This window comes from Bubalus bubalis, chromosome 2, assembly GCF_019923935.1.
Source record: "Bubalus bubalis isolate 160015118507 breed Murrah chromosome 2, NDDB_SH_1, whole genome shotgun sequence".
Classification (NCBI taxonomy): domain Eukaryota; kingdom Metazoa; phylum Chordata; class Mammalia; order Artiodactyla; family Bovidae; genus Bubalus; species Bubalus bubalis.
Window position 1 is genome coordinate 31020260 of NC_059158.1, and position 14502 is coordinate 31034761.

At 41.5% G+C, this 14502-nt stretch overlaps 1 protein-coding gene across 1 annotated transcript in view; it reads right to left on the minus strand.

Annotated features, from left to right (window-relative positions):
- Window positions 1-4293: 4293 nt before the first annotated feature.
- Window positions 4294-14502, minus strand: part of OPN5 (opsin 5) — a 32850-nt gene continuing 22641 nt past the window's right edge. The window contains exons 5-6 of the mRNA XM_006076114.3: window positions 8681-8922; window positions 4294-4470 (exon numbers count right to left, since the gene is read on the minus strand). Of these exons, the coding sequence (XP_006076176.1) occupies window positions 4407-4470; window positions 8681-8922 (306 nt within the window). The 3' untranslated portion in view covers window positions 4294-4406. The remainder of the gene's footprint in view (window positions 4471-8680; window positions 8923-14502) is intronic.

Here is a 14502-nt window from a genome sequence, read left to right on the forward strand (position 1 = left end):
ATCCCTGTAGGCCAGGAAAGTGCTGACTCACCCACCAGCCTTGTGTTCCCCTCCCTTGCTTTCCTAAGAAGAAGAATCTAACCAGCTTTGAAAATTTTCATATATTAATGCATTCCCTGATGGCTCAGCAGTAAAGAATCTGCCTGCCAACATATGAGATGTAGGCGATGCAGGTTCAATCCCTGGGTTGGGAAGATCCCCTGGAGAAGGAAATGGCAACCCACTCCAGTATTCCTGTTTAGGGAATCCCGTGGGCAGGGGAGTCTGGTGGGCTACAGTCCATGGGGTCACAAAGAGTTGGATACGACTGAGTGACTAAACCACCCCCACATGGAATCAGGAAGGTGGTAGAGATGAACCTATTTGCAGGGCAGGAACAGAGATGCAGACGTAGAGAATGCAGATGCAGATGCAAAGGGGAAGGGAAGGGAGGGACGAACTAGGAGAGTAGGACTGACATATATACACTGCCATTCGTAAAATAGCTAGCTAGTGGGAAGCTGTGTATAGCACAGGGGGTGTGGCTCCAGGCTCTGTGAGGACCTGGAGGGGTATAATGCAAGTGGGCGGGTGGGTGGGAGGTAGGCTCAAGAGGGGAGGGATATATGTATACATATAACTGCTTCACTGCATTGTACAGCAGAAACTAACACAACATTGTAAAGCAATTATATTCCAATTGAAAAAAAATAGCCAAGCTCTGGTTCTGAAGACTATACTCTAGGCAACAAGGATTTAGACCATACTCCATATATCACACATAGACATTAACTGGTTGAAAATCCTAGCTAAGCCTTCAAAATAGAATTTTCTCTGCTTTAAATGTACTCTCCAGCTAGTAACCTGAGGTAATTATGTGAGAATTGTTATAACTAGCTAAGCCTCAGAAAGAATTTCTGAGTCTGCCTCTGTTTCCAAAAAGATCTATAGCAGGAAATTATGTTCTCACTTCGGTGAAGTATCTATGAAGGGCTGGTCTTCTCGATCCTTCCATTAGAATGAAATAGACAAGGTACTCCAGCCTCCTTCTCCTTCCAGAAGGGTGCCTACTGGAATGCAGCAAACCTCTACTCTCTTGGTCTAATGTACCACCTGCCACCCCCAGCTGTGATTTAAGCAGGTAAGCATATCCCCAAGGTGGTATTCTTAACACTAGCTATGTTAATAATAGCAGCTTTCATTTATGGTATAATTTCAAAGGGCCAGAATTGTCCTAAGAACCTTGCCAACTTAAATCGCTCACAACAAACTCTAGTGAGGTAAGACTGTCCCTATTTCGCAGCTAGGACAAATGAGGACAGGAGAGAGTGAGTCATCTTTCCAGGCCCAAGCAGCTGGTAAATGACAGAACCTGAGTGTAAGATTAACTCTGGCTAAGTGAACATCTGTACCCCATACTTCTACCCAATGCTGTTTCTCCGATGCTCTAACCTTTGTTTTCGGGAGAAAATGCATAATTCACTGTGCCCCCAAACCGTCTATCAGCCTAATTTTGTTGTAACCTGAGAAAAGAAGCAGATTTGTGAACTTTTCCTTTGCTCAAACCAAGCATTCAAATATCCAGAGTCTACAGCAGGTCACTGCCTCAGACAAGGAAAGAATTCAGTTCTGGAAGACTTGGTAGAAACCCCATATTTCTCCCCTCATCTGGGGCACAGAGGCACCTATGCAAATCAGCTTCCCCGGATCTGTCTTGACACTCTGCATTTTCTCAAAGTATCCCACCAAAGTAAACGCTCCTGGTGTCTGTAGATCTCCATCTAAAAATTATTATTAATAAAAATAATATGAACCATTTATATGAACTTCCCTGGTGGTACAGTGGTTAAGAATCCGCCTGCCAATTCAGGAGACATGGGTTCAGTCTCTGGTCCAGGAAGATCCCATAAGCCCAGGCACCGCAACTACTGAGTCTATGAGCCCTAGAGCCCAAGCTCTTCGACAAGAGAGTAGCCCCCATGCACCGCAAGTAGAGAAAACCCACGTGCAGCAAGGAAGACCCAGTGCACCCAAAAATAAATACATAAATAAATAATCTTTAAAAACATTTATAATGTAGATAGAGGTCAAGATTTTGCCAAAACCCCCAAATTTTTAGAGAACTGAAAGCACAGCCTCCCTCTCTTTTGTGTCTCCCAAAACATTCAGGACAGAGTAGACTATAGGCCCTTTAACAAAAGCTTCCAGAATTCAAAGCTGAATGAGAAAATGCAGTGTTTGCCTACACAGATTTGGTCAATGTTAAAACCAAATTGAAAGAAAAGCAATAATAATGCTCTTGTACAGACTGAATGACTTTTGCTCTCAAATATGTTTCATGTAATGTATATAATGTATGCTTGTCTATTCTAGAGGCTGTAATACATGTGAGGGTTTATATATATATATATATATATAATTATATATGGTTTATTTTATGATCAATCTGGGAAGACCCTTACGTACAATTACTCTAGCATGGTTCAGAAAAGCAAGTTCAAAGTAATTGAGAAAAGTATTAGCAATGCTTGTCTTGATTTAAATCTCTTGGATAAAATTGTGTTCAGAATATACACCACACAATTTCATAACCCAATGAACATATATGTTAAAAGTTGTACAGCCTTTGAAAAATCACTCAAGGTCACAGTGGGGACCCTTGGTTTTACTTTGTGGTGGAGGTTAACTGTTTGAACTTGGACTTGCCCTCCAATGTATTTTCTTGTCAAATACCCTCTGGTTGTTATATTTCTTGATGTTTGCCCCTTTTTTCACAAAAGGAATGCAGACTGGTGAACTCTTTGGCCTTCTGAGTAATAGATCTGGCTCACTTTCTACAAAACTAGTTACTGAATCAAAGGCTGATGTTATCTTCCCTAGCATTTTTTCTATAATGACATACAGGCGCTCCTCATTTTATCGTACTTTGCTTTACTGCACTTCAAAGATATTGCATTTTTGCAAACTGAACGTTTGTGGCAACTCCAGAGGCACTGTTTGTCCATTTTGCACTTCGTGTCTCTGTGTCATGTTTTTCTAGTTCTCACAATATTTCAAACATTTTCATTATTATTGTATCTGTTGTATTAATCTGTGATCAGTGATCATTGATGTGACTACTAAACTCACTAAGGGCTTAGATGATGGTCAGCACTTTTTTTAGCAACAAAGTATTTTTTAATGAAAGTATGTACGCTGTTGTTTTAGACACAATGCTACTGCACACCTAAGAGACTATAGCACAGTGTACATAACTTTTAGATGCGCTGGGAAATTACACAAGTCGTGTGACCTGCCTTATTGAGCTATGCCACTGATGGCAGCGTCTGGAACCCAGTCCACAGGATCTCTGAGGTCTCCCTGCATAAAACGCCCTCTAGACATTTGGACAGCCTTTAGGATATTTTGTTTGGCAGACATCAGTGACCCCTTCAGTATCCTACCCTCAAGCTCTTCCTCTTCCCAACTCAATTGGCTAATATATCTCTAAAGCTGCTTTAAACATGAAGACAAATTAAATGTGCCCATTGTAAAGAAATTGCACCAATATATGAGATATGAAACCATACAATGAAATCACTCTATGCCATTTTTAACTGCATCTCTTTACCTGCAGACCTCACAAGGTATTTGTCAGAGGAAAAAGAGAATGAATGAAAGAAAGAACAAAGGTGACAAAGAACAAATGAATAAAAGGAACAACACGGCTATGTTCACTACATTTGTTTCTAAAAGATTATAACTAGTAATACTCTGTATCACCCACTGTATTAGTATGCAGAACTTAATATGAGAAAAATTCCATGGGAGTAAAATTATCATCAGTGGGAATTATTTTGGTCCTCAAATTCTGAGATAGAAGTGTTTTCCATTTAGGGATTGAAGGCAATATTGATTTCCCTAGAGGACTACTTTGGGGCATCACTACCATTAGAGTGTGATCCTCTCTCAGCAGGAGAAGAGATAGGCTGCAAGAGCATCTCCCAGTCAAAGAGTCACAGTCCAACACACACACTCTCTATAATCACCCACCTACATGAGCCCCAGAAACAGCCTCCCTGGCCCTACATTAATAATAATAATGCTGGTATAATGAAATTAAGTATGCCCTAATAAATACAATTTTTAAACATTGTTCTTAATATCTCAGGCTTAACACTTTGCATGACAATAGGCTTTAAAATAGAATTTAAAAAAAAAAAAAGGGAGGCTCATCCTAGTAATATTCCTTAAAGTAGTAACTTATCATCTAGTTTCCATTTGGCCATTGGATTTCTCAACAAGTCCTAGCAAGGAAAAAAAAGGAAAAGTGTACAAAATATAAAAATATAATATCAAGAGAAATGTGTGGTCACAATCAAACATTAAGAGCAGTGAAGAGGCAAGTAAGTGAATCATCGTGTCCATGAGTAATGCTGTGTCCATCTTCATACCTCTTGATGGATTTCCAGCACAGCAGAAGACTTCCTGACTGTGGTTACAGTGTGCAGCCTGGACACAGGAGAAGAAAAACGCAATTTAATATATAACACACACACATATTTGTATATATACACACAGTTATATACACATAAATAAGATGATGATGTCAAACTTGAGGACCATGAAGATTATTTGTACAAAACTTGAATTTCAAAGAGATGGGAAATAGTAATCAATTTAGAATATTCAAAGTCAAGAAATTCCTTGAGCAGAGCTTTCCAAAAGCAAGCCACTTGCTTACAGCACATTTCCTGTGCCCTAGTGAGTTTCCCGTCCTCTAGGACAAAATTCACTGCACGCAACCTACCACTCAGTTGGGCCCAGTGACTCACCCAGCTAAGGTGGTCAGGGGAGGCTTGATTACAAGCAGTGCCAGAGTTTGGGGCTTTGTTCTTTATCTTTACTAAGATATTAGGGATGTAGAATGCCTGGGTCCTTCACTATGCACCCCAGAGTCTTCTGAACATGTCTATTCCATCTACAATTGGCCTTGCATCTGAAGTTTGGGTCACCTGTTACAGGTGATGAGTGGACTCACTGGTCCTTAGGTGAGGTGGAAGGCCTATGACTTCCTGAGCTGCAGGGTCAATGTCTTCCTTCCCCAGACTCTGGTTCACTGACTTTCAGTCATGGCTGTGTGTGTGAATCATCTAGCGGAAATAACCAACCTAACAACTGACACTTGGACCCAATCCAGACCAATTAAATCCAAATTTCTGCAGATGGGTCCAGGCAGCAGTATTTTTGCAAATTTCCCTGGGTATCTCTAATACACAGCCAAGGTACAGAATCCTGCTTACAAAATATGGGAGACTATTATGGATAATGTACCCCATGGACTGTAGCCTACCAGGCTCCTCCATCCATGGGATTTTCCAAGCAAGAGTACTGGAGTGGGCTGCCATTTCCTTCTCTAGGGGATCTTCCCAACCCAGGGATCGAACCCAGGTCTCCTGCCCTGCAGAAAGATGCTTTCCATCTGAGCCACCAGGGAAGCATTATGGATAATACAGTGCAGTGAATAAAGACACTTCAAAAGGGGCTCTTGGGCACATTTTCCCCTTCAGTTCATCAGCTGCTACTGAAATCTCAGGAGATCTCAATTCAGAGGGGGGAGAAATGAGTTAACTTTTAATGAACCATTGCAATTACTCAAAATTTATTTCTACAATCTCATATTTAACACATTAGCTCTTTTATTTGAATTCAAAATATTTCCCAAGAGGGTCTCCCAGTAGGAGTAAATACATTTTAGAGTTCAGAAAAGGAAAGACCAAGGATAAAATAAATTCAGTTTAATTCAGTTGAATTATTCTGGTAGTACATGAACCACTCTGGACTGGTTTCCCATCATGACACCTTACTCTATAGTCCTCCACATTACCTATTTTCTTAGCTTCTTAATAAAAACAAAGACAAATAAAGACTCCTTTTGTGTGTCTTCTTTGGAAAGCTAAAAAGAAAATTCTAGTGGCCACTTCTCCATCTTCTAGCTCTCCCCCAAAACAGATCTTTCTAGAATCTGAAACTCATCACACCTCTTCAGCATTTCTTCCCGGAAGATGCTCCAACCTCTAGAATCCAAGGCCCCACCCTGTTTTATCACCAGTAACTGATTTTTCCACCAAAAGCTGAAACTCTGGAGTAAGGAAGGAATCCTTGCCTTCCTCTATATTTCTTATAAATGGCTAATAGGAGCAGGTGAATGGAGTTCTCTCTTGCCTGGCTGATTTTTCCAAAGCTTTGTGGCCCTTAGTCACTTTCTTCCACATAAATTTTTTTCTCCTTTTATTTTGGGGTGTTGAATATTTATGTGCTACACTTGTGAGCAAATATACAGAACACAGAGTCAGTCTGAAGCAAAATTACGAGGCATGTGAAATTTGCCTTCAGCCATGCCTGTCAAATTCCCATCTCCTTCAGAAGAAAAAGTGCCTCACTAATTTCTCCCACAACTGCTCTATTAAAACTATTCCCTCCACCTGCATTCATAATAGCTGATGAGGGCAAAGTGACATTACATCCAAAGTAGATGTATTTTAGTGTTTGAATTTAGGCTTCCCTGGTGGCTCAACTGGTAAAGAGTCTGCCTGCGATGCAGGAGGCCCCTGGTTTGATTCCTGGGTTGGGATGATCCTCTGGAGAAGGAATACCTAGTCCAGTATTTTTCAGCTTCCCTGGTGGCTCAACTGGTAAAGAATCTGCCTGCAATGTGGGAGACCTGGGTTGGGAAGATCCCCTGGAGGAGAGGCTACCCACTCCAGTATTCTGGTCCAGAGAATTTCATGGACTGTATAGTCCATGGGGTTGCAAAGAGTCAGACACAACTGAGTGACTTTCACTTCACTTCATTCAGTTCAACAGAGATGGTAATAACCACCAGCAATGTGGGAAAAAAAGAACACTAACACCACCTAGCTCTTTTTACATGGGCATTTTCTATAATTACTAAACTTGAAAGATGAAATCCTAGGTCCTCCCAATCCTAGATTCTGAGTAGTTCATTTTCCCAAAGTTGTTGTTTGGGATTTCCCAGGCAAGAATCCTGGAGTGAGTTGCCATTTCCTTTTCCAGGGGATCTTCCCGACCCAGGGATTGAACCTGCATCTCCTGCATTGCAGGTGGAGTCTTTACCACTGAGCCAAAAAGGAAGCCCTATAAATAGCAAAATCCTTCTTAAACCGTGGTCTCCTACCTCCAGGTTGTGTAGTCCTTCCCCTAGATCACAGCAGCAATGACAACACTACCTTTTGTTTTGTGCCTTTTAAATCTATTTTATTTGATGTTGTACCTATGTGCTAAGGAAATTCTGGGTCAAAAGATTTGTCCCTTGCTCAAGCACAGTGAAAGATCAGGGTCAAAACCCACATCTTCTCATTAGTCCCACCTTTTTCTGCTGCTCCATACTCACTCAAGGAAAATGAAAACTATCTGGACCTCAAATGAGTAAGAATTAAGGGGCCTTCTCAACATTCCTCACCTCAGACCTTGAATTTGGGGCCTGTCCCACATTCGAAGAAGACTATCCCTGATTGAATATAGAAGATGACCAACTCACTGCTGACTCAGTCTGAGCCTTTCCAGCCTTTAGGAAAAATGATGTTGGATCCCCAAACTCACTGGTCTGTTGTGTAGCAGAAGATGTAAACCAGGACATCAAAATCACAAAATGTAGGAGAAGGGAGTACAAAAATGTGGATTTTTTTTCTTGCTTAATTTTTTAAAAATTATACTATGACTTAAGGATCCTTTCAGAAAGTGGGATAATTAAAAGCAACACAGTAGTCATAGCATAAAATAGTATTAATAATAAGAGTTAACATTAAAAATGTAGATCTTTCAGAATGTGTTTGAACTTGAGTGAATATCAGTTTAAAGCAAGTATCAGTAGATATACATATAAACATCTGTGTGTGTGTTAGTCACTCAGTTGACTTTTTGTGATCCCACAGACTGTTGCCCACTAGGCTCCTCTGTCCATGGGATTCTCCAGGCAAGAATACTGGAGTGGGTTGCCATTCTCTGCTGCAGGGGATCTTTTCAACCCAGAGATCAAGCCTGCATCTCCTGTGTCTCCTGCATTGCAAGCAGATTCTTTACCATCTGAGCCACCAGGCAAGCCCAGGTATGACTACAGATATAGTTTAAGCAAGAATCAACATGCTTGACTTTTGAAGCCCAATAGACCTTCGCCTTCCTGAAACCTCTGTGTCCTCATCTGACAAAGAGAAGGAATCATATGGGTTTTTTTGTGAAAATAAAGAAACTGGCAGAGGTTAAAAATGTCATCTCCCCTTCCTTTGCCTGTCCAAATCATACATCTTAGTTAACAGTAGAAATATCCCAAACAAGACACTCCTTTATGTTGTGAAAAGTTAATTTGGGATCAATGACATGTGGCACAGTACTCTTGGAGTGAACTGAATCTGGTTCCACATAAGGAAGATGATGGATGCTCAAATGGGCATAGCTCCGTATCTTAGCTGCTCCACAATAAAAAACCGAATCACTGCTCTCACCCTCTACTCCTGTTGTCCAACTCCTCCATATCTGATTACTTGATTTCAGGAATTTTGGTGAACAGAAAATAAAGTCCTCCTCACATTCATCCTAAGTGATGAGCTCTAACCCTAAGAAGGCAGCATGTCCTGGTGGCTTGAACCCCACAGAATTCTGAAACAAAGAGGGTGTCATTCATTTCCAGCTTCTGAAATTTTACCTGAAGTCTTCCAAAGATTTCTTCTTGGTGGCCTTCAAACCACCAGTTTGGCAACAGGCAAATTTGTAATCGATGACCTGGTAAATGATGGGGTTGTACATTGCTGCTGATTTTGCCAGGAGGGTTGGCACCACAGAGAGTTGTATGGGGATGGAGTCTGGCCGTCCAAAAGCTGACCACACGGAGACCACTGCATAAGGAATCCAGGCAATCAGGAAGCCAGCGCAAATCAACATCGCCACCTGGTGAGGGAAAGCGACAGAGAACAAAATCGAGACACCTGGTGGAAATGATGGGGGGTGGGGAGGAGCAGGTAGCCTATTCACACACCTAAGGAAGTCTGTCTATCATCTTTTTGTTTATCTTGCCAGTGGGAATCATATCATATGGATTTCTGAGATATTCAGCCAGAAAAAGTAATGACTATTCTTACCCTCTTCACTGCATTCTCCACTCCAGAATTTGAACGTACCCAAAAGACCCAGTGTTTGACCCTATAAAAGCTGTCAGAATGTGCCCACATGGAGCAGGAAAAGCATGCTAAAAAGACATCTGTGCACCTGAAATTTCCAGACTTCTCAACCCACGTTCACTTGAAAACTAGATGAAGAATATGTTCACCTTGATGAAATTTTAAATCACCCACATTTGCCTCGGGAAACTTAGAAACTCTGCCTTTGTTTGAAATTCTAATAGGAATCTTCTTCAGAGATTTCTATGAAATGTAATTTCCTTCGGCTCAAGTTTTTCTCAAGTCTGAGGCTCAGGTAGTAGAAATCCACTTGCTACAGAGGAAAAGAGAGTCAGTGAGTTCAAACCAAAGTGACACAGTTGTATGAAGTGAGACTTTTCCAGAAAGTATTTTTCTCTTTCACCAAATTATATTTACCTTTAGGAAACTCTTAACTTTTAGATCAAAGAATAGTTCGAGATAAGGTTTAACCCACCCTGACTAGTTCCTCACTACCTCCAATTCAGTCTCTTTAAGAATGTAGTCTGACCCTATAGGTTATCCCACTTAAATCCAACAAATCTTTTTAGCAAGTATTTGTGTGAGATACTGTGTAGGTTCTATGGGGACACCAGCAGGCTTTTGCGCCTTTGCTCCATCCCTCTACGGCAGTCCCCAACCTTTTTGGCACCAGGGGCCAGTTTCATGGAAGACAATCTTTCCAGGCACCAGTGAGGGGAATAGTCTCGGGACGATTCGAGCACACTTACATTCACTGTGCACTTTATTTCTATTACTATTATAACAGCACTACCTCAGATCATCAGACGTTAGATCCCGGAAGCTGAGGACCCCTTCTCTAAAACACGAACAACGGCTCAACAAAGCTGAATATGGTTTACGTGCCAGCTTGGAGGAGGACAAAACTACATGCTACAGAGAAAAGTAAGAAACAGTCTCAGGAGGAAGGTGGGATACAACCTACACATTGGCAAGTGGAAATAAAGAAACATGAGGCCAGCACAAGCAAAGGCAAAGAAGGGTATGTGTGAGGTTTGTACAGGACCTAGTGAGCTATTCGCTTTGGTGTCTGAGAAAACAACAACGGGAGAACAGAATGGAAAGAAAGATAACATCCCCACCCTCAGGGGTCTGTATAACCTACTACTGAGCGTGCACTGAATTCCATGCGTCTGAAAACATTAGTAGGATTTTGGGCAGGAGACATATGAGAGGCGTGTTTAGGAAGATTAACTCATAAAAGAAAATGCGGCTGGAAAACACAGGAAGCAGAAAGGTCATTGTTTATTCATTCAGCCAACAAGCATGACTGAGCATCTCCTGCATGTTTGTGTTGAGGATAAAACAATGAACAAAGCAGATAAATCCCTCCTCACCTAGAATTTCCATTCTGAGCAGGTTTGTTAAGGCAATAATCTAAACAAGAAACAAGAGGGATCTTAATGAGAGTTCTTTAGACTTGAAAAGGAAGTCCAAGCCTTGGGTTTAATTTTAATCTAGAGCTATTTCAGGCCCTAGGTGAGAGGTGACCTAACTTCAAAGCTTCCTTAACTGTTATCTACTAGACTATTCTTTCTGTAAAATGAATAATGAAATATACTCAAACATGCCCTCTGTGTGATGAAGATCTGGTGTTGTTCACTTGTATTTATTTTCCTGTTTCCCTTGTACTTTTGATTAGCACTGCCAACATCCCTCCTGCCTTGTATAGTCTTTTATGGAGTTAGTGTCATAGGAATTACATGAGCCTGGTCTAACCAATGGACTGCAGGCTCCTGGCTACAGTCATAGGAACAAGGTTGGACTTTAGACTATAAACAGCATAATCAGATCCACCTTGGGATTTTATAAGGCAGTTTTAGGAAAAGTCAGCCTTCCTTTTATCTTTGAGCTCCCTACAGCCCTGGGAGGATGAGAGGATGGAGCTATTTGAGGTCAGGTGACTGCAGCCATGAAATTAAAAGACGCTTACTCCTTGGAAGGAAAGTTATGACCAACCTAGATAACATATTCAAAAGCAGAGACATTACTTTGCCAACAAAGGTCCGTCTAGTCGAGGCTATGGTTTTTCCTGTGGTCATGTATGGATGTGAGAGTTGGACTGTGAAGAAGGCTGAGTGCCGAAGAATTGATGCTTTTGAACTGTGGTGTTGGAGAAGACTCTTGAGAGTCCCTTGGACTGCAAGGAGATCCAACCAGTCCATTCTGAAGGAGATCAGCCCTGGGATTTCTTTGGAAGGAATGATGCTAAGCTGAAACTCCAGTACTTTGGCCATCTCATGCAAAGAGTTGACGCATTGGAAAAGACTCTGATGCTGGGAGGGATTGGGGGCAGGAGGAGAAGGGGACGACAGAGGATGAGATGGCTGGATGGCATCACTGACTCAATGGACGTGAGTCTGAGTGAACTCCGGGAGTTGATGATGGACAGGGAGGCCTGGCGTGCTGCGATTCATGGGGTCGCAAAGAGTTGGACACGACTGAGCAACTGAATTGAACCGCTTCCTCTTTCAGCCCCCAGCCCCTTATTTAAGAAGTAAAATAGGGACTTCCCTGGTGGTCCAGTGGTTAAGAATCTGCCTTCCAATGCAGGGGATGTGGGTTCAATCCCTCATGAGGGAACTAAGAGCTCAGATGCCACAGGGCAACTAAGCCCTTGCGCCACAACTAGAGAGATGCCTATGCACAGGAACGAAGAGACTGCAAGCCACCACGAGGGCCTGATGCAGTTAAATAAATAAATACTTTTTAAAAGAAGTAAAATAACAGTTCCCATCAATAAAGTCACAACAAGCTGGTGTGGAGGATCAAGGATGAGGAATGAGATACCAAATGTTTTCTTAATGATAGTTAAAGCTGCAATATTTGTGCATGCTTTTTTGTTTTTGAAATTCAACTGGAAAAGTTTTCCTTATAACAAAGTCATCTGTGTGCATGTGTATTTCAATGTGCTTTTGCAGAGCTGAGCTATTGAATGCAGGAAATGGTCTGTACCCCTCAGTCTTCTTGACCTGTGGAACAGCCTGTCAGTAGGGTGCGCTTGCCCTGGGAACCCCATATTTGTCAGGTGTCTCAAGAAGGAAGCATGAGGAATCCACCAGAAAGTCTCAGGTTCTAAAGTTCTACCCAAAAAGTTCAGGCTCATCTCTAAATATTAACAGCAGCAGAGAAAAACCTCAGCAATATCCATTTTGCTATGACAATCGAAATCCCAAGCAGATGAATCAAATGAGACCAGACCTCGTGGACATCCTGAAGCCCTGCGTTAGGGTCCTGGACCAAAATTCTCACCTGTGCTCAGCAGTTATCAAGGAGACCTAAAGCACACATGCAACTCTCCGGCTTGCTTGTTTTCCCGTCCTTCTGCAGAAGCTTACCCAGGAGAAATGGTATTTGGTTTGGTCTGTGTGACTTTTTTTTGTAGATGGACTGGATGCCTCAAAGCTCACAGTGAGGGTCTTTTTTTTTTTCTCCTAAATTCCCAAATAAACAATAACAATATAAATAAAGCTTGCTTTCGCAGATGTCTGGAAACTTAACATAGCTCCATCCTTTTTCCTTTGGTGAGTCATAAGATGGTTTCACAGTATCTCAAAAGCTGTTTTCTGTGTTGCTGCCAAAGGCATTGACAAAAAATAGACTAGCTCTTAGTCCATAATATTTTCTACATTTTACATATTTCCTGTTTTTATGGGTGTGTGCAATGGGGAACAGTAAAGACTTAAGACATTTGCATTTTGTTATCCTTTTTAAAAGGAGAAAAGAGAATTAAAATATACCAAAGCTTTTAAATACATAGCAAATGAACCCATGTGGTTTTCCTGAGATTTGAATAAAGCTAAATACTTTAAATTGAATGACTAGAAATCAAGTTTTAAAGTAGAAAGAGGGGAAAAAACTTAGATCTCAAAGTACTGCATAACATTACTTATGTTTTTGAAGTGAAAATGCAGTGAACACAAGGCACAATCATTTTCTATAACCTTCTCATGTCAAACTATACTCCACAAAATGTTGAATATTGAAATATTAAATATTAAAGTTACTTTAGGAGAGACTACAAAAATTTGCAAAACTTTCACACGACAGTTTTCCCAGAAATTTTTTTGTCTTTGTTGAATTTGTTACAATATTGCTTCTGTTTAATGTTTCGGCTTTCTGACTGTGTGGCATGTGGGATCTGAGCTCCCCAAACAGGGATCAAACCTGCACCCCATGAATTGAAAGGTGAAGTCTCAACCACTGGACTGCCAGGGGAGTCTCCCCCCAAAACTTTCTACTTAACTTGGAGCACAATTAATCTTCCCACCAGTCTGTTCTTTACTTTCCACATTTCTAAATGTGTCTTCATTTCTATTTTCCAAAATTTCTCTCCCAAATATCTGTAAACCAGTTCTAACACAGGCACCTGTACCATCAATGTCTTCTAAGTTGTTTATTTTTTAATTGCTTCATTTTTATCACTGTCCTTTGGTTCACTGAGAGAGGAGTAAAACTTCAAATTCTTAAATTAGACCGTTTTTGTGGGAGGAAATTCACAGAATATGTGTTTAGCTTCTACAAAAGAATCACACATCTGCAACCCAGTTGATTTTAAATATATCTTGCTGCAGAGGACCAAGAAATACCCGTATGTTACAGCTATGGTTCAAGCTGGTATTAAGTGCCACACAAGCAAAACTGCCCACCATGGATCAATCCCAGTGAATTAACCAATTAAAGCAGAATAAAATAGGGATGAAAAAGCTTTATAAGGCTCTACCTCTGACACCAGTATATCTGAGACATTACAGCAGAGGAGTTTTCCAAGAAGGCAAGTCCCGTGTCTTATCTGTGTGTGGAGGCAGCGTGGAATAGTGGGAAATTCTGACATGGAGGTGGGTTTCCCAAGTGGTGCAGGGGTAAAGAATCTGCCTGCCAATGCGGAAGACACAGGAGACTCAGGTTCAAGCCCTGGGCTGGGAAGATCCCCTGGAGGAGGAAATAGCAACCCACTCCAGTATTTTTGCCTGGAAAATTCCATGGACAGAGGAGACTGGAGAGATACAGTGCATAGGGTTGCAAAGAGTCAGACACGACTGAGTGACTGAGCACACACACACACACACACACTCTGACATGGAAGTGCTCAGGGATTTGGATTCCAGTCCCCACTCATCTCCACTGAGCTGTGAGGGAATCTCTGACTCGCAAGCCCTGCCACCTTAGTTCCTTCCACCAGGCTCCTTTGCCCAGATATAAATAAGACTTCAGCCAACACTTGAAGCTGCATGCTACCTTGGATAACAAAATAGATGAGGAGATGACTTGATGTGGAAGTGTAGGCTTAGAGTCAGGGCCAAAGAGATGG